The sequence below is a fragment of the Psammomys obesus genome, unplaced genomic scaffold (assembly GCF_907164565.1).
Source record: "Psammomys obesus unplaced genomic scaffold, mPsaObe1.curated_primary_1811, whole genome shotgun sequence".
NCBI lineage: Eukaryota > Metazoa > Chordata > Mammalia > Rodentia > Muridae > Psammomys > Psammomys obesus.
In genome coordinates, this window is record NW_026592636.1 from 1703007 (window position 1) to 1722538 (window position 19532).

Here is a 19532-nt window from a genome sequence, read left to right on the forward strand (position 1 = left end):
CCAGGATAAACCGTTCCCTCCCTGCCATCTACATATGCGGTCATTCAGCTTTCCGGGTAGACCTAGAAGCCTTGACACCTACCCCTAGCGCACATACCGAGGCCTGTCCCCAGGACAATTTCACCATAATCTCAGTGATGAACAGCCATGTCCAGCTTCATCTGTGATCATGTGACTGCTCGTGTGTGCAATGTGCGAGCTCCGTGCTTAGTAGGTACCCCACCTCTGCGTAGCCCCCAAAAGCACATTCCCTGGTACAGAGTTCTGAGACTCAAAAGACTTTTTTGTGGCTTAATGTAGTTCTCTGGGTAACACTTGAACCCAGTGGGGCAGAGCAATGGGCTGGCTGTTGCTTCGTATCACTTAAATAGGACTGGAGACAGACAAGCCTGCTGTATCTAGAGCAGAGTGGGTGGGTACTGGACTCTTCATTCATTCATTCATTCATTCATTCATTCATTCATTCATTCATTTCAGTTTCCAGCATTTTGGGTATTCCCAACTCCCAGTTTTCAAGGGAAGAGGAAACACGCACATCTCCTGGCACCATAGAAAGCCCAAAGGGCTGAGCGTTGCCCTAGGAAGCCTGAGGGAGAGTATCTCCAATGACAGGGTCAGCCAAGGAGGTGTCTTGGAGGAGGTAACGCCCTGAAAAGAGAGCGGAGGCATTGGAACATGGGGAGGCTGTCTGTCTTTTGGTGTGGGGAGGGTATTTTCCACCACCCTTCCATCTGATGACTTGTAGCTTGATTTTGTTGGGATCTTCCTGTTGTCGTCTTGAAGCAGGGTGTCCTGTGGCTCAGTCTGGCCTCAGACTTACTATGTAGTTGAGGATGAGTCCCCGCCTTTATCCCCTGAGTTCTGGGATTGTAGGCATAAGTTCTATCAAACATGCCTGGTTCCTGCTGCGCTGGGCATTGAACGCAGGGCTTTGTGCATGCTAAGCAAACACTGTGTGAGCTGAGCCATGTCCCCGGATTCCATTGCACATGTTCTAATGACACACATTACTCAGCCGTTGCTGACAGGACTGTTGCAAATAGAAACACTTGAACTCTTGGCACCTCTCATGAGACGGCCCCGGGTACATACATCCTTTTATACAGAAACAGAAGTACAAAGAGGAGGGGTTGCTCTTCTGGGGTCACAGAGCCTCACTTCCCGCTGGGCGGTTTTTCTCCAGAGTACTGTGTGTGGGAACACTTTGCTTTGCCCTGAAAACATGAACTCAGGTAACCCCAGAGCCAGTACTGGGAATTGTTGTGTTCCTCCGGTCCTGCTGGTGGGGAAACTGAGGGATGGAGGAGTGCCAGACCAGTTAGCCCGTGGCTGCAAAGAACAGTGCCTCAGCCCATATGGCCTGGCTCCCACTCCCCACCATGAGGCCACAGCAAGGGGAGACACACTTGTCATAGGCAGTAAGCACTTCTGAGTCTCACCACGTGCTGGTAGCACCTGCCATATCCTCCCTGCCAGGACTTGAGAGCCTCAAAATGTTCTGATGCACAGAGAGCCTTTTTTGCACAAGAAGTAAAATTATTTTCAGCCTGTTGTCAGGCAGCTGTCAAAAGACATGGAAATGAAGGGCTTAGTGAGTCTCCGAGAGGAAGTCCCACGGCCAGGGTGGGTGTAGGGGCGCAGGCTGTTGGCCATGCAGGCTGTGGAGTGGAGAGAAACTGGCAGTTTGGGGCCGACCCCAGGGGCACAGTCTGATCTTTTCCCAAGTATGCACGGATGTTGAGTAATCCCAGGCACCGATGGTGCTTGCCTCCCAGCAGAGCTGGACTTCAGGAAGACAGCCCATGGCTAGGAGTCCAGACTCATGTTCTCTGCCATCTGTACGTCAGGTACTGACCACATCCTGTCATCTAGAATAAAATCAGGTGGGTGGAGGGAAAGCTTGTAGATGTGGGGGTGCATGCTCAGGAGGCTGAGGTGGGAGGATGGTGAGTTCTAGGCCAGGCTGAGCTTCCTAGTGAGACCTTGTCACTAAAAGAGGAAGAGAGAAACAGGAGGATAGGAGGAGGCTGGTGCCTTTTGCTTTGGACTGTGGCAAGCAGGGTGCCCTGGCACCTCCAGGACCCGGGTACCTTACACAACCTCTGCAAATCTCTGGAGAGTTCTGTGGCTGCTCTCAGGGAACCCAGGATGGGGATGCCCCAGAACATTCCAGAAATCTCAGACCCTGCCATGAGAAAACACTGTGAGCAAAAGAGTCTCTAGCAGTCCTGAAGAGTACAGTTTTTAGATTTTATTTCACTTTTAATTTTAACTTTTAATTCCTGCTCTGTAGTTCCTGATGTCCTTAAGGATGGTACCCCTGGTTCCCAGGGGCCTGCAGGCTGGCTGCCAGCCTTGGTCAACACCATCCCAACTTTCCAGAGAAGCTGGGGTTGGCACTAGGGACCTGGGTCTCCATGGTCAGGAGGGGGGTAAGACCTCAGAGGATGGAGTAGACAGGTCTGTGCTAGGAGAGGAGACGCTGGGCTCACTGTCTGTTGACAGACTTGTGAACACAGAGCTACAGTAGTGTAAGCCAGACTGTGACTGATTGCTTGGTTCCCTTGCTCACACACAGCTGATGATCTGCCAGCCAGGCATGCTAGGCGGCCACAGGCTGCAGTAGCATCGTAAGATGAGAGATAAAATAAACACCCATTTGTTTGTTTGTTTGTTTGTTTTCTGAAGCCAGGAGGAGAGAGTCATTGAAGGGGGGGGTAGGGCACAGAGCTAACATCTCCTTGGGGTACAGGTGCCATGACCTGCTCCTGACAGCAAGAATCACTGCATGCAGATAGAGACCCCCTTTGTTGCTGGGGTTATTCGAAGACAGCATGAGAGGAGGGTTGCATCAGAACTGGCCCACTCCCCAGCAGGAATTCTCAGGGTATACCATGAGTCACCCCCACTTCTCCACAGCAGAGCCTCCCCTAGGATTCTGACTGGCCAGATCATTGCAGGGGCTCGCGCAGTCCCCAGCCCCCCTACTCACAGCCCCGCTTGCCACAGCCACCCCACAGGCTCACCCCAGCTCTGCTCTGGGCTGCTCTTAGCCTTGTCAAAGCAGCCTCTTTTTAGCCATGGACAGGGACAAATGCAAACTCATAACTCGTCAGTGCTGAGAATAAGTGACAGTGAAATCCAGGTCCAGCATGGGACCTCTGTAACAACCCCTCCTCCCTCCCTCATCACCAAGGCTCTAGGACCATCATGGAAGGAAGAGCAGAAAGACCGCAAAAATGGGAGGACATACTTGTGCAACATAACACTGCCCCCGTGAACTTACGGTGGCCATGGCTCCCTGTATCAGACCTCTATAAGGCCAAGCCAGCCAGAATTCCAGCGTGGCTGGGAAGGCGCTCATGAGCTCCCTCCCCGCTGAAGGACTATTGGCAGTGGATGGCTGCTGGGGGAGTGAGAACCATTTTTCTTTGGGGGTGCAGCCACTGGTTGGTAGCCCCTGCTTCAGTGTTCAGTGGCCCCATACCCCCGAACACACAGGCAGCACTGATTGGACTCAGTGAGTTTTAACAAGAAAAAGAAGGACTTACGGTCGGATGTCTGAGAGGAGATGGAGGGGTCACTGGGATGAATAGGACCAAAAATGCCCTGTACACATGTTTAAAACAAACAAACAAACAAACAAACAAACAAACAAAAGCATCTAAAGGTGTCTGAAGAGAGCATCCTCTGGTGTGAGATTACGCTGTGTGTGGGGCCCTTTGTCACATCCTCTTCTCTCCATAGCCTGGCTGTTTCCCCTGCCCACACATGCCATCTGTGTCCCACACCTGTTGCCCTCCTGGCCAGCACAGCTCATTCTCCACAGCCTGATGGGACACTGGATACGGGATTGGGGCTGGGGCTGGTTGGCACTGAGAGAGCTGAGCAGAGACACGGTTCTGCTTGGGAATATTCCCAGCTCTTCTCCTTGGACAGCACAAGCCCTGCACATCTCCACGGCAGTTTCTACTTGTGAGCTCGTGCACCCAAAGGAGCAGCTACCTCACATGAGGCTGGTGGCGATAGCAGCTGGGGGCTTTGTGTCTCGGCCAAATGACACTACTGCCTAGCTGGAGTTTGGGAGTTTGGGGTTCTGCTCTAGGGAGGACGGGACCTGTTTGACCCCCAGTCGCATGACATATCTGAGGTTGGAGACCCAGTTTGAAAGAGAAAGTTCTGTCATCTCCCTCATTCAGAAAAGGTATGGGGTGTCACACAGCGCTACTTCCACAACCTCCACCGAAGGTCAATGTCAGATGTGGAATCTTTGGGGATGGGGGGTGACTATGGCACAAAGCCTGGCCTCTGTCTTCACAACCCAGTTGTGGGCACACACTCTCTCCACCACACAGCAGCCAAGGAGGTGCCAGAGCAGCGGGTGGCAGGGAAACTTGGCTTGGGCGCAGCTTTGCGCTTCCTGGAAGATATCGATCCCCGACAGATGGAGCAAGCACTGAGCATCGCTGGTGTCCCAGAGAGTTCCCAGAGCTCTGGCGAGTCCCCTGAGCCCATGTGGTTGGGGGCATGACTGGCAGGGTCCCTGGCCTCTAGAGTGAGGCTCTCTGCATTCATGGTCACTGGTTATCACCGTCCCAATCTGGCCTCCAGCCAGTGCTCTGTGACGATCTAGAAACCTCTGTGTGGAAGCCCTCCTACCCAAGAGAGGTATCTCTGGTTCATCCCTGAAAGATGCATCCTCATGGGCGATGCCATGGGCGGAGGTCCTCCTGGAAGCTGCTCGACCTTGCCTAGAATGTCCAAGTGGTCTCAGAAGCCACATGCATGGCGCGTCAGTGAGCGTCAGACAGCAGCTCCGTCTCTAAGGCAGCACAAGTGTCAGGAGCCGTTTTGATGCCGCCGTCTGTGGTACTAACAGGGGAGGACGTCACCCGGGCGGTTTTGACATGGCTGACGAACCGTGTGGGCCCAATGGAGACAATGTTTAAATGCTCAGCCGACACGAAGCTCACACACAGACACACAGAGTGAATCAGGCGCAGTCTCTCCCTTCCCAGACAGCTCCTGGCACAGCATCGGCCACCCTGAGCGCGACTGGGAGCCCAAGTGTGCTGAGGAAGGAAGGTGCCACTGCTTGGTCACGCCAGCCTCCTCTTCCTTACACCGCCATTTTTGTTGACATAAACTGTGTCGACCATATGGAATTGAATTCAGCGTTCCAGTTGCTTTTTCCTGTCTCTTCCTTTTTCCTCTTCTCCCACAACCCCACACTCCACTCGGGTTTGGGAAGCTGTTCTCTTAGCAACCGCAGAAGCGCACACTTAATTAGTGCCCCGGTGGCAGAGGCACCCCATGCAGAGCCTGACCCTCACACTCCCTCCTGCTCTGGAAGCTCCTTCACTCTGGTGTGGAAATCATTTCCCATCCCACCCACCTCGGGGCACAGCAATGAGAACCCCCCCCCCAACACGCACACACTCCCCTTTGTTTGCTATATAGACAGAACTTTCTCAAGGTGGTGGTTGGGGAGATCTTCCCTTGCTTCCCTTAGACTTCTGTTGGGGTGTGAATGCCAGAGACACGTGGGGAAACAGCTCTGAAGGGCCCGCTTTTGGCAGCGGCTCTATATCGGGGCGCTTTACTTCTGAACACCTTGACAGTTATTTCCCATCCCCCACTCCACCCTTCCCACCCACCCCCAAAGCAAATGTAAGCAGCAGGGGGCGGAGTCCTGCTTTCCCAGGGTCATTATTCGGATGGGGAGGGCCAGAGAAGTATTGGCACCTGTGCTGGATTCCTTCAAAGGTAAATAGGTCAGTGGCAGAATTCCTGAATCCTGGCATGCCTACCAGGGTGTCAGGAATCTTCTGGTGGCTTGTCTGAAACGCGGATATTTCCCCCTTGACTTTCTTGCCACATCTGCTAGCTGACAAATAGACTTGGCTTCTTCTTTAAAAAAAAAAAAAATGTAAAAAAAAAAAAAAATAGAAAAAGCACAGTACTTTATATTTAGCCACAGGCGCACGGAGCGCCCGGCAGAAGCCGGGTTTCCTTGGATAACTGGGGCTCCGGCTCACAAATGCCTCCCGGTGTCTCCTGGCCGCCAGCTCGCGCGCAGCCGCCTGCTCCATGTTAACCCTGCGCGGTGCTGCCTCCCAATGCCCTGCTTGCTCGCCCAGAAGAGTGGCACTGCTCGCATGAGGATCACCGCCAGAGGTAGCCGGCTCTGAGAGCAGCCTCAGTCTGCGCACAGTTGCTTCCCAGCTGACAGACAGAATATGGGGTGGGCTTTGTCACCAGCACGCTGGGTCTGGCATGCCCAGCGATGCTCGGGGCTGCAGAGCGCCCAGACGCCCGCCGCTGCTCACCGGGTCCCAGCCGCGCCAGCTCCGAGGGGCCGGGCTGCGCGCCTAGCCTTCCTGCCCGCCGAGAGGGTTATATAATGAGCGGACCGCTGCCAAAGTCACAGGGAAAATGAAGTCTTTGTTAAATGCCTTCACCAAGAAGGAAGGTAAGGAGAAAGCTGTAGGAAGCGTGGGGTGCCTAGTGAGCAGCTGTGGGGTGTTTCTTGGGGGAAAGGGGACTCGGGTGCCTCCTCAAATTGCTGGTTACGGTTCATCACTCGAGGGATAATTGCCCCAGCTTTGTGATAGGGTTTGGCTCTAGTCAGGTCTGGAAGATTAACACAGATGAAGGTGCCTTTGTATTTTAGCGTGTTCCTGAGCCACCAGCCTCTGGTGGAGCTGCATTCCAGAACATCTCATCCAGAGAGCCTGTGCCAGAGGACACACTGGGAAACTAGGTCCTAGGGAAAAAGAAAAGAAGTTTTGGTTTTCATCTTCCAGTCACCTGGAGGCTGCAAGCGCCTGCTAAGGAGGGTCAGGGCACATGGCTGATGCACCCATGGCATCCTCTTCTGGTGCCACTCGCCAGTTCCGCCGGGCTGCCCCTGGGTTGCAATGCCATGGGGTGCATGAAAGAATCCCTCTTTATCATACCTTGTATGAATTTTATTGTGGGGAAGAAAATAAACTGTATAAATAAATGCATGTAAGACGGCTAAGAAAATATCCACCCACCTAAGAGCTTACAGATTGCCTGAGAGAAGGAAATCGTTGGGTGGCATATTAATCATTTGCAGACAGGAAAAGAGTTATTTTTAACACTTTCCATGAAAAAAAAAAAAAAAACCCACATCATTTGCGTGTATGGTCCCAGTCAGAGAGTTTTGTCAGACAACAAGCTTGCTCTCTTTCTGACGACACCAGGTTCCCAAAGAGGTGACTTTAAGGAAATTAGGAAGCTCGCTTTCTACCCAAGCTTGCTGTGAACTAAACACCAGAGATATTTCAGCAGCCTCGAAACTAATTTGATAGGAGGCTTGGTCATTAAGCGAGGCGATTTTCATTAAAACATTCACTCTTATATTACCTGTGTGGGTCCATTTGACTCACTTGCCCATTCTTTGGGGTGAAATGTGTACACAGATGTCCCAGCTGTTTCATTCTGTGACCCTGCCTGCCTGGCTTCACTTGCAGGAGGACACTCTGCCCTCCTCCTTCCTTCTGTAGACCGAGGTGCTTCAGAATGGTCATAGAATAGACCCTCTTCTTTTCCTGATAAGGCTTACCAAAATTCTCAATGTGGGACTTGGATTTTTATAACCTATGGACGGCATGGATTGCAGCCATGGGTTAGGGTGTCGAGTAATGCTATCTCTATTTTGTGTCTCAATGGAGTTTTCTTTCCTACAAAGTTTATCTTCTCCACGGGCAGGGCACTGAGTCCCCCTACGTCTATTCACCTTTCCATTAGGGGTATTAATACCTTACTGGCTATTCAGGCAGAGACACAATCAACTGCACTGTTAGGGGTGGGCGACTCTGCAGACACGCAGTTGCAGGGTGCCAAGATGTCCAGGTCTTTGGGCTGTTCGGTACCCTCCACATGCCTTGCCCAGGGAAGCACCAAGGTGCAGGGACCATTTATCCTCTCCATGTCTACTTTGGCTTTCACACCAATAGACTCCTCCAGCCCTCGATCTCAGTGAGAAGGAGATGAGGCTGAGGTTACGGGGTTACCTGTCCTTTATAAGGCCTTTTACAACCCCACCTCTATAAGTCCCAGGTTCACCACAGGCTCCCCTGCTCACTACAGTTATAGGCTTCATGGCAAACACTCTTGAGACTTCTCAAGGTCCTTTTCTGGGCAGTGTCACCAGCAAGGTTTTCTTTGTGGCCAGCCAAAGATACTTGGTGGCCTGACCTGGCTACGGTTCTTTTTGGAGGCGGGCTGCCGGGACTCTGGGCTAGCTCTTTGAGAGCACAGGCTCTTGTCTCCAGAGAAGACGCAACCAGCCTTTGGTGTTCCTGGTCTGTCCCTGGCCAGCCCCTGTGAGTCACATGCTGGAGAAACTGGGAGTGAAATAGCACATAGCCAGGAGGCTTGCTGAGCACCTTCCCCCATCAAATGCTTGCGGAGAAAGCAGGGTGCATGAGATACGCTGCTGCCCACTGGAGAAATGGGGGCTCCCTCCATACATCACATGAGCCCCAAGCCCAGCAGCCTTGCCCCTGCTGTATGGCTTCCCAGCTTGGCATCTAGGTCTAATTCCTAGGAAAGAGCCGTGTCCTGGGTCACAGCTGACCTGAGAGAAGACTGTCAGAGCCATGTCCATCCCCGTGAACTATGTCCATCACTGGATGGGCTATCTCCATCACTAGAAGGTCTTCCATGAGCATTGCTGATGCTACCTCTGTCCCCATGAGCTCCTGCAGGTACACCTCTGTCCCTGTTAACTGTGCCTAGGCCACCTCTGTCCCCAGGAGTTCCTTCAGAGCTACCTCTGTTCTGATTAACTATACCTGGGTCACCTCTGCCTCTGTGGGCTGTGCTAGGCCACCTATGACCCCATAAGATCCCCATAAGAACCCCAAAGCCGTTCTGTTCCTGTGAATTGTACCTGAGCCATGGATTTCTGCTACCACTCATATCCTCCTCCTCCTGCTGTCCAGATGATTAGAGAGACATGGACTCAGTGATGGAGTCTTAGCTCTCTAACCCCTGACCTTGGGCAGCTGTTGCCATAGGCTATCCTAAACTGTGGTGCTCTGCTTCTCCTTCGATGTCAGGGACCTTACCCAGGTCGGTTCCTGTAGAATCTCTGGTTCTCTCTAGCTTCACAGGGTCCTGTCTATAGAATGGAGGTGTAGCCTTAGGCAATACAGGCTTTAAGGACATAGGGGCAGAAATCCTGTAGCAAGGCTTCAGTGGGTATCAGTCGAGAGGCTAGGGCATGTGCAGTGTCTCTGGCCATCAAGGTAAGGGTATCTGCTGTCCCTGCAGCCTGGAGGGCTGCTCCTGAGAGGCTCTGTAATGTAGACACTGATTTCTGCTACCGGCCAGGCAGCCGAATGCCCAGGGTAACTGCAGTGTGAATGCCGTCCCTTAAGGTGAATGCCGTCCCTTAATGCCGTCCCCCAGGTTTGCCTTATCTAAGCCCCAGCTATGTTGGGCTCAGGAGTGTGGGGACCCAGCTCTGTGTAGACCTTTCTGTGAGACAGCCAGCAAAGTGGGGCCACCTGCTGCTACCGCATGCTGCTAGGCCCCACTTGCTAGGAGAAAGGGAAGATTCTAGGGTGTTGTAGGCTCCTCTACTGGAAGGGATTGGGGTGGGGGAGGGCTGGCTTCCCTAGCTGGGAATGCTGTGACCAAGGCTGTAGGCCTGAGTGGTGAATAAAGATGAAGTACCCCTTCCTCCCCATCCTGGATGCTGATTGTCAGTGACACAGGGCTGGTTCCATGAGGTCTATCTGTGGCTTACAGCTGATGTCTTCTCTAGCCTCATGTCATCCTTCCTGTGTAGGGATCCTAATCTCTGGATCCTGATTATTGCTGTCACATGAGGTCATCCTAGTGACCCATTTTAATATAGTCATCCCTCTAAAGGCCTTCTCCTTACATGTGGTCACATCTTGAGGTCCTGAGCTGTACCCTAGTATATGAACTTTGGGCACACAGCTCTGCCCACAGAGGTCAAGTTCAGATTTTTCAGGCATGCTCCTGAGCCATGCAATGTCCTAATGCTTGGTGACACGGGGAAGCCCATCCTTACACATGTCATGTCTGTGTCTTCCTGCTGAAGGCATGGGCTAGCCCGATGGAAGGTCAGACCCTGAGTCCCTTCCATCGAGGTCCTGGCTTGAGTTTCCATGTCCTGGAGACCTTATCCATTTCAGTGTTCCTCTGCATTTATGTTGGGGGTTGAGTCAGGCCTTGGGAAGCCCAGCGACAGTTCCTGTACCAAGCCTTCAGGCCCATCCCTGGCTTGCATGGGGCTTGGATGCATGCAGACCTGGCCTCCCTGCGTCCCTATTTCCTGTCATTACTCACCTGCCTCTCTCTTTTTCTCCCCAACCCAGTGCCCTTCCGAGAGGCCCCAGCTTATTCCAACCGCAGGCGGCGGCCCCCCAACACATTGGCTGCCCCCAGAGTTCTTCTGCGTTCCAATAGTGACAACAACCTCCATGCTGGTGCACCTGAATGGGCTGTCTGCTCTGCAGCCACCTCCCACCGAAGCCTCTCACCCCAGCTGCTGCAGCAGACACCCAACAAACCTGATGGAGCCACAAAGAGCCTTGGAAGCTACACCCCTGCGCCCCGCAGCCGCTCGCCCTCACTCAACAGGCTGGGCGGCGCTGGCGAGGATGGCAAGAGGCCACAGCCACATTGGCATGTGGGGTAAGGAGAAGCTGGGTAGCGGGCAGGGGCTTCCACTGGAGATGATTAACCATACACGCTCTTCAATTCAGGCTGCCCCAGAAAACAGAAGCTGAATTCTGCCTTCTGATCCTGGGGACTCTCTGTTTAGCCATGTACTCTGAATGGCTGCTCTTTGGTAGAGATGAAGGAAGCTGAGCTGTGCGGGGACCTTATGTCCTTTCCAGTGCCTTGATTCCTTGGTCCGTGAAGTGAAAAGGCCGTAGGGAGTCAGAGCAGAGAGTACAGTCTGTGCCGAGTTCCCTCCCATCGCCATCTCCTCTGTCATACACACACTGTGTCCGCACACCAGTGACTACAGGCTTGCAGCAATTAGAGATCTCAGCCTGAGGGCCTGAGGACCAAAGCTCAGAGCCATGTTACAGCCCAAGAGACCAGCGATGTCTCCAGCATCTTTGGCTTATGGTACAAATGGGCTCTGTATCTACCTAGCATGACAGGGGCTCAGAGCCATGTCTCTGGCATCCTTGGCTTATGCCATAAATGGGAACTGTGTCTGCCTTGCATGGCAGGGGCTCGGAGCCCCTACATCTACCCCTGAAGCAGCCCCAAGTGACAGGTTAGAATTGGGCAGGCTGAAGGACCAATCAAGGCAGCATGATCTGGACCTTCCCTAGGGAAGGGGCATCCAACCTGCACAGCCATGTATATATCCCTACATCCAGCTCCTGAGCACACCTCTGCCTTCCTGAGTTTCTTAGCCAAGAGAAGAGACTCTCAGGGATCAGCTGATTGCTGGGCCCTGGAGGCCATGTTTGGTGGCCATCAGAGAGATTCAGGGCAGCAAGGAATGGTCCAATTGGCTTCCTGTGATCCCTGTGGCAGACAGGGGTTGGGGGTACAGACTGAAACCTGCCATGCCCGTGTCTTCACTGGGAGTTTCTTCCATTCTCCTTTTTCTAGTATCTTTTGTCTTCCTTTCCTCTTCTGCCCTGTCCTAGCACAGACTGTCCCAGAAAGAGTAGGTACAGTGTTTCCCCCACCACACACACACAGGCTCTGCCCTGTGCCTACATAGCACAGGTGTCTCTGTGCTCGCCTTGCCAAGGTGGCGCCCTCTAGTGGTACATAGAGGCACAGCTGAGTCACAATCCTGAGACATTCCTGGGAGACTGGAGTTTACCCTATGGGACCCCTGGGAGGTGGTTGGGGCAGCCCAGATGTAGAAGAGTATTCCACATCACAGGCTGATCTGGCTTCCCTCCTCACGAGACATCCCACTACACTTTTACCTGTCCTAAGTGACTTTAGCTTTGGCCGGGAGCAAAGGGGCTGGTGAGATCACTAGGAAGACAATGGTGTCATAGGCTCCTCACCGTCTCTGTCCAGCTGAGACATGATGCCCTTTCCAAGCCTCACCCATCTCTAGGGCTTCAGGTCATGAGGTGAGAATGGTGACATTAGCATTATCATCCATTCACCCCAGCAAAAGCCAGTTCTTCAGCTGCTATCACAGAAGGACGCCCTCTAGAGACAAGGACCTCACATTGCAGAGCAAGGTGCTCAGAGACCTTAGAGCATTCTGTGTTTGCTACAGACTTCAGAAGGCACCGGCCACTCTAGTATTTCCCTTGCAGGCTCTACTAGATTCTGGGGAAATCACCTTGTCTGTGCATCCCAACCTATTAGACATGGATATTAGAGTGACAGTTGGATTTCCCTGTAAGGCTTTGTCCTTTGTCTACCCATATGTTCTCACTCTGACTCTGTAGGAACATGGAGACCCGCACACTCAAGCAGCGGAGTGGAGACATGATTACCTTAGCAAAGAGGGAAAGGGGGTTCCCTTCCCTGGCTTCCATCTTGATCCCTGGGCTATGCTAACAGAGATGGGGGAGGGGGAGAGGGAGGAAGGGAATGAGGAAAAGAGGGAGGGAGAGAGAGAGAGATGGGGGAAGGGAGAGGGAGGGAGAGAGAAAGAGAGACATTTTATCTGGAGTCTAGATCTCCCTAGCCATCCCCTTATCACCTATACCTAACGCGTGATAGCATGTCTCTGGGACACCAGCCTGTGTATAGTGTGGGTAAGACGACCAGGTTTGTTGTCAGAGGAGGCAGGGAAAAGTGAAGGGTGCTTCCTGTGAGAGCAGGTGCATCCTGGCTGCCTGATACTCTGCAGAGTTCAGTAGTCTGTGGCTACTCTGGCAGGCCACAACTACCCGGTGCAGGAGTTTCGGCTGTCTCTGCACTGGGCACTTTCCGGGTGATGGTGAATGTGTGTATTCCCCGCCTTGCATGGGAAGGAGACACGTTGGTGACAGCACTAGCTTCACACAAGATGAGTTCCAGACCTGGGGTGAGCTAAGACTACTCTCTGGAGGCTTGGAGCCGTCTGACAGAAAAGGAGTGGGCGTCATGTGGGGATGGGACTCTAGCCATTATTCCAGGGTAGAGGGCTCTAAAGTTGGCCTGGCAGACAGGCAGAACTTTCTCCCACCCACCTCGAGCCATTATAAGGGCTTGTGGGCCATTAGGACAAAGGAGGTACTCCTCTACTGTCAACACAGTATGGGTACCCCACTTCCTACCTATGAGTTGTATGGGCCCCTCACTCCATTCACTGTCAAAGATACAGTGGGTCTGCTCCCTGAAGGCTGATCGTTGCACTTTTATCCTCTGCCCCTCCTGAAGCAGTCTTTTAGGGCCAGTGTAATGTGCCTATTGAATGATGGTGAGTCCTTGTCCCCATCATAGCTCCTGGGGATGGGCAGCTGGGGGCCAGGTGGACAAAGCTGTCTGGCATAAGCCTTGTGTGCTTGCTGCTTTGGTGTTCCTTCCTCTAAGTCTTAAAGAGCCAGAAGAGGACAGGACGGCATGTGCCAAGTCTGCAGGCATAGTGATGATGGTTGATGATGCAGCTGACCCACAGCCAGAGGTCAAGACCCTATTGCTGGATGGGATATCGGCCATGCCCAAGCCCCAGCTAGGAGCTCTCACAACCTCCATTATGCTAGCCCTTCCCCAAGGAGACACTGATTTCAGCAGGCCTCTGCCAGGTGACTCTTCCTGACCATATCTGGAATTCTTTGACTCTGCACATCAGCTCTGTCCCATCTTCCCAAGAACAACCACAGCACCTCCTTACAGAATGTCCCACCTCTATCCTTGGGCCACTCCAGCCCCACCCTCCTGTCATAGCCATAGTGGCCTTGTCTCTTCCTCACTGTGTGTTCCTTCAGACACCCTCTGTGGCCTGGGTTGCACTGTCTGACTCTCACTATAGCTCAGACAGGCCAGTGTGCACTCAGACCCTGACTTGCCACCCTGCAGAAACACACCTGGTTAGCATACATTCCAGTTCACTCTGAGCCCTGCGTGGCCTCTCCTGTCTCAGGTATGTGTGCTGCTCTGTGATGGCCCACCTGGGAAGTTAGGAAGAAATGAATGAGTAACTGATGGAGGAGTGAATGAATGGAGAGAGCTTAGTGTGTGGGTGGTTCCTGTTCACACAGGGTAGCTGGGAAATGGCCCAATTTACCCTTCCCAGTCACCCCACAGAGCAGAATGTTGGCTTTCTGGAACTGAATCTCCAGCAAGCTAACCCTCAGACTAAAATTAGTCGGCTGGTGCTCCATCTGGATGCTCTTGGCCAGAACATGAAGGTAACACAGATGCCAGGGCTCAGGAACTGCTGAACTGTTCTCACACTGTGTGTGTCTTAGCTTGGCATTTCAGGCCTGCTCATCTGAGACTACCCTTACCTGGGTCCATGGGGTTAGGCAGAGGACATAACTCTGCTGTTGTTCAAGGCTGTCATAAGGAGAGCATAGCCCCTGGTCAGGAGGGCACAGTTCATAAAACACCTTCCCTTGAGGTACAGTTTTTCCTGTCTTTTACTACACCTCACAATAAAGCATCAGGATGTGAGGGTTGCGCTGACTCCCACGCAAGGTCATTACTCATGGAACCTCTCTCATCTGGAAAATGGGCTCAATTTTTCTATCTGCTGCTTTGGGGGCACTTCATGAAGTTCAAGTTAGTAATGATAATGGAGATGCTTCAGTACCACATGGGACCACCCATTACCACTGAGCCTTACTGTGTGTATGCCCTGGTCCGTGACCAATGATCCTCTACCCCTGTTCTTGGAGGCTTCCAAGCCCCCAGGCCGATGACTCGGGCCTAGCTGTCTGTCGAGTGGTCTAGAAAACAGAGAGCAGAACTGTGTTTACATTGACTTCTGTGTAGAGTAACGTTCAGACAGTGGCTTGAATTAGCTAGGGCACCCCGGCATTTTGTTACCTGCTTTGCAGTTGACACTGCACTATTTGGAGTGGATTCCTATTGATTTGCTCTCATGGTTACCCATGATGGGAAACCGAGGCTTTAAGAGATTTACTGACTTGTCCAGTATCTGATAATAAGGGGTCAGCTGTGCTTCAGACAATGACTCTTGAAATCTGGGTGTGTGAATGAACAGATGCTATTTGGCTATATAGTAAGGTGGGCGAATGGGTGGATGGACAGATGATTGACAGTGGTAAGGTAGGTGGATGGACAATGGATGGTGGATAGACAGGTTGGTAAGTGGATGGGTGGATTGATGGATATGTGGGAAGATAGATGGATGGATGGATGGATGGATGGATGGATGGATGGATGGATCCATGGAGCCCTAAGATGTGGCTGGCAAGACAAGGAAAGGCTTTGTATAAGGAGATGAGGCTGAGGCCATGCCCTGTCCTCTATCTCCACCTTACAGTTGGCATCCTGGTGGTCACATGGCCCGTCAGGCACCTGTGCCTCCAGAATTCTGTAATGACTGTATCCATGGTTGACTGAGAAAGCCCTGTGTGTATGGGGTGCAGTGAGCATCGCTAGGAAGTACCCAGCTACATGCAGCCTTCCATCTCCCTCAGTGTCCTCAGAGCCCAGGTATGTCTCCAGGTCCTGCACCCATGCTAGAAGAAGTCAGGAGGCCTGGCCTTTGTTCCCTTTGCTTTACATGGAGGGAGGGCAGATCCAGGCTTTGGGGCCAGGCAGACCCTGTGTATTCAGTACTCATCCATCCTCATCAAGATTATAAATGAGGGCTTAAATTTAGCATGCCACAGCCCCAATTTCATATCTATAGATTGGGCTCCTCAGAGACAACAACCAGGGTCCAGTGGCTGGATCTCACAGTCAAGCCAGTTGGAAAAGAAAGAACCCACGGGCCAATGACGTAATGGATAACACATCTCACTATTGAGCAGATAAAGTAAGAGCTACAACAAGCATATATAACAAAGGCAATCTTTGCAGTTCTGTAAGAGCACCCCATAGGGCTTTATACACATGGGCAACACAGTACAAAAGGCACCTGGGAAGCCAAGGTTGGTCTGGGTAGACATGCCTGGGGAAAATTTCTTCTATCTGCCTTAACTGATGTGGGGAGATATGGTGGCACTATTGCCTAGGCTTGGGGTCCTGGGCTGAATAAGAGAGAAGGAAGCTAGCTGTGTTTCTTTCCCTGAGAGCTTGACTAGATGGGATGTGACCAGCTGTTTGAAGTTCCTGTCTTGACTTCCCTGCGGTAATAGACCTCGACCTAGAATTGTGAGCCAAATAAACCCTTCTTCCCCCCATACTGCTTTCTTTTCAGAGCATTTTATCACAGCAACAGAAATGAAACTAGGACAGAGATTCACCTTTAACTAATCAAAGAGCATCTTCTCAGCTTTCAGAAATTCCCCTGCAAGCCAGCTTCCTATTGGTCCTGGTGCTAAGTGGCTCCTTCCTTTCCTTGCAGGAAGCTTTGAGGCCACTTGGCCATTTCTGTGGGCCTAGACCACAGCATCTTTAGGATCAGAGACCAGAGCTGGGGGTTCAGGATCCCACTCTAGGTTCAGATGTGATTTTCATTCTGAAGCCCTCTTTTATCCTTTAAGTGGCCACTCTTTCCCCTTGGCTAGTACCCCCTTGGAAGTTCCCAGCATAGTGAAGGTGCTACCTCCCTAGCCAGGAAGCTCTAGGGTGTTGTTCTGTCATCCTGGCATCCTTCTTGATGTGGTCATGCTTGTTTCTGAAGCCTCCCTTTCTGGAAAGAGAAGTAACAGGAGGTCAACTTGAGGTTGTCCCTGCTTAGGACATGGGTGATCATTTGTCCCCATCATGCGACAGTCAGTCCATCAGTCATTGGAATTCCAGTATGCCTCATGGTGGGGACTCCACAGATTGACCTTCATCCTATGTGTCCCATTACTGGTCTCAATTAAGGCCTCTTACTGCTGGGGGAAATGGGCCTGGGAAACAAATTCAGTGCAAAATTGATGATATAAAGAAAAGTCCTCTTGGGAGTGGCTAGCAGGATGCCCATGATCATGAGTGCTTTTGTGGATGATTCCACATGTATCCTTATGTGACCAGTGTTCACAGTGAATTGGAAAAACATGACAAGGGCTTTCCTGGTGGCGATGCCTCAACTTTTTATTATTGTAGTAAGACCCGAGATTTCCTATCTTCACCACTGCGAGTGCCCAGCTCAGTAGTCACAGTGTCCTAAAACTGACGGCAGCTGTATGCAGCGTGTGCCTCCAGAACTTTCCATCTTCCCAACCGAAACTCTGCCGCTGTGGACCACTGCCACGCTATCTTACTTTCTGTCTCTATGGATCTGGATCTCACAGTAGGGACCACATAGGGATGAAGTCTTGCATACAAGGATGGCCTTGTATGACTGCCTTCTGCAAACACACCGTCTCCAGGATTCACCCCTGTTGTGGCACCGTTAGGTTGCATGGCTGGTCATGTGCTGTTTATCCAGCATCCATATGTGGACACCTGGGTTGTGGATGCTTTTGCAAGAGATGTGATATGCAAATGTCCCTTTGAGACCCTGCTTTACTTCCTTGGGGATGTGCCCAGCAGTGCAGCGACTGGATCCTCTTCAGCCTTCTCAGCATAGACACTGCCCTTGGACCACCCATGCCGCTGCTGTCTGGCTACATACGTACCAGTAGGGTCAGTCTCTGCCCAGTGTCGGTAGACCATATTGGCAAAGTGTGACTTTTTTCTCTCTTATCCCCCTGTTGCCTGATACAGGTCACCTTTCACTCCTGGTGCCAACAAGGACTCCCTCTCGACCTTTGAGTACCCAGGGCCCAGGAGAAAGCTGTACAGCGCAGTGCCTGGGAGACTCTTCGTCGCCATCAAGCCATACCAACCCCAAGTCGACGGCGAGATCCCCCTTCACCGAGGTGACAGGGTCAAAGGTCAGTCTTTGTTTTCTGCTTCTGGAGAAGGCAGAGCTTCCCTGTCTCCATGAAACACCTTGGTGAGACTTCTGGAGTCAGGGGCAGAATCCAAGGCTTCAGCTCAGCAGAAATGGAGACTCTTAAGAAGGCACAGTTGCCCGCACCAGACCCTTTCATTCAGTGTCCACAGTGCTAAGCCGTTAGGGATGGAAGATGCCCACACACTCCTGGCTCTACTGTGGGAAGAACAGGAAAGAGCCAAACTGGGGCTCAGTGAGTCGAGACGTTTTCCAGCCAGAAAACCTCATGAGAAAGTGGGATCCGGGCAGCCTGTGGCGTAGGTGTGGGTTTGATGAGCAGAGGAAATCAGCCAGGTAAAAGGAATCCTCCAGGCAGAATTCTGAGAGCTTTTGTGAACAAGCTGAGAAGTCCAGCTTCGTCCCAGGGGTCCAAGGGAGCCAGAAATTGCTCCTGTACGTGTGAGAGGAGTCCGAGAGGCAATGTTGGGATAGCACTATGTTAGTGTGGAGAGAGGAGGTGGATAGTGATTTCAAAGCCTGTGGCAGAAGGCCACAGGGGAACTGGAGAAGAGGTAGGTGGGGAGTCACATAGCAGAAGAGAGAGCTCACAGGTGGAGCAAGAAGGACCCTTCATGTGCTCAGCATGCCCAGGCCCTACCACTGGAGACTCCTAAAGGTAGCAGGTGGTCTGACATTGCCCTCCCCACCTGGCCATTTTTCAGCCCATAGCATTTGATATACTATTTGTTCCCTTATTTGTGCACACACACAGCATTATGGTGGGGTTCTGAAGAGTGTGTACCCCACCCTTTCCTAGCCTGGGCATTCAGCCTCCGAGCCTCTGCCCTAACAAGTCCCCAGTGCCCTATTCACTTCTCTTTCAAGTTCACTTACTCTTTTCTCCGCAAGCCCCTTTCCCCACATCTTGTTCCTCCTTCGAGGTTCATAATTCCAGAAATTATGTTTTCTGCACTTTCTGAGCGTGTGCTTTAAATTGCTTCCTTCTCATTGCGGCGCCTTCTTAGGATTCTGCTGGGGTTTCTGTTCATTGGAAACGTGCTGTTTTACAACACCAACACCATGGCTCGGCGTACACACCGCATTAAAAATCCCTGACTGATCATTCCATCAGCAAGCACATGCAGGAGGTTTATACTCTTTCCGCCCGCCTTTGTCTTCTCTCTCAAGGGCATGCTTTGTTCTCCTCATTCATGCACTCAGTGACTTTTGCTTGTGCTCTGGATGGCAGCCCTTTCCCTGGCATGGACCATCCCCGCTCTCTTCAAGGTCTGTGGTTCCAGTTTCAACTCTCTGGTACTGCTAGCTTCTCACTATGAGGGCTTCTCTCTACGCTCTCCTCAACCGCAGGCTTTGCTGTGAGACTGTGTAGACCAGGATAGGGGATAGGAATGCTTGTAAATCTCTCTTCCTGCTCCTCAAGTGAGGGAGCACTCTCCCTAGAGCCTGGCTGTCCTGCACAACCTCTAGCCCCTCCCGATGGCAGCTGTATGCAGTGGGCTTTGGAACTGTTCTCCACACTGGGGTCTAGCGGAATCCTTCTCCACATGCCCATATGGTTCCTGGACTGTGCAAGTAT

General features: G+C 52.1%; 1 protein-coding gene across 4 annotated transcripts in view; it reads left to right on the plus strand.

Moving 5' to 3' along the window:
* The window catches only part of Shank2 (SH3 and multiple ankyrin repeat domains 2), a 435405-nt gene that overhangs the window by 179381 nt on the left and 236492 nt on the right, over positions 1–19532 (plus strand). For 3 of the 4 annotated variants that reach the window (XM_055614761.1, XM_055614759.1, XM_055614760.1), the window contains exons 12-13: positions 10383–10701; positions 17764–17933. In XM_055614761.1, coding sequence (XP_055470736.1) covers positions 10383–10701; positions 17764–17933 — 489 coding nt within the window. Of the gene's footprint in view, positions 1–6399; positions 6473–10382; positions 10702–17763; positions 17934–19532 lie in introns of those variants that run through there. The other variant, XM_055614762.1, reaches the window with a different exon arrangement.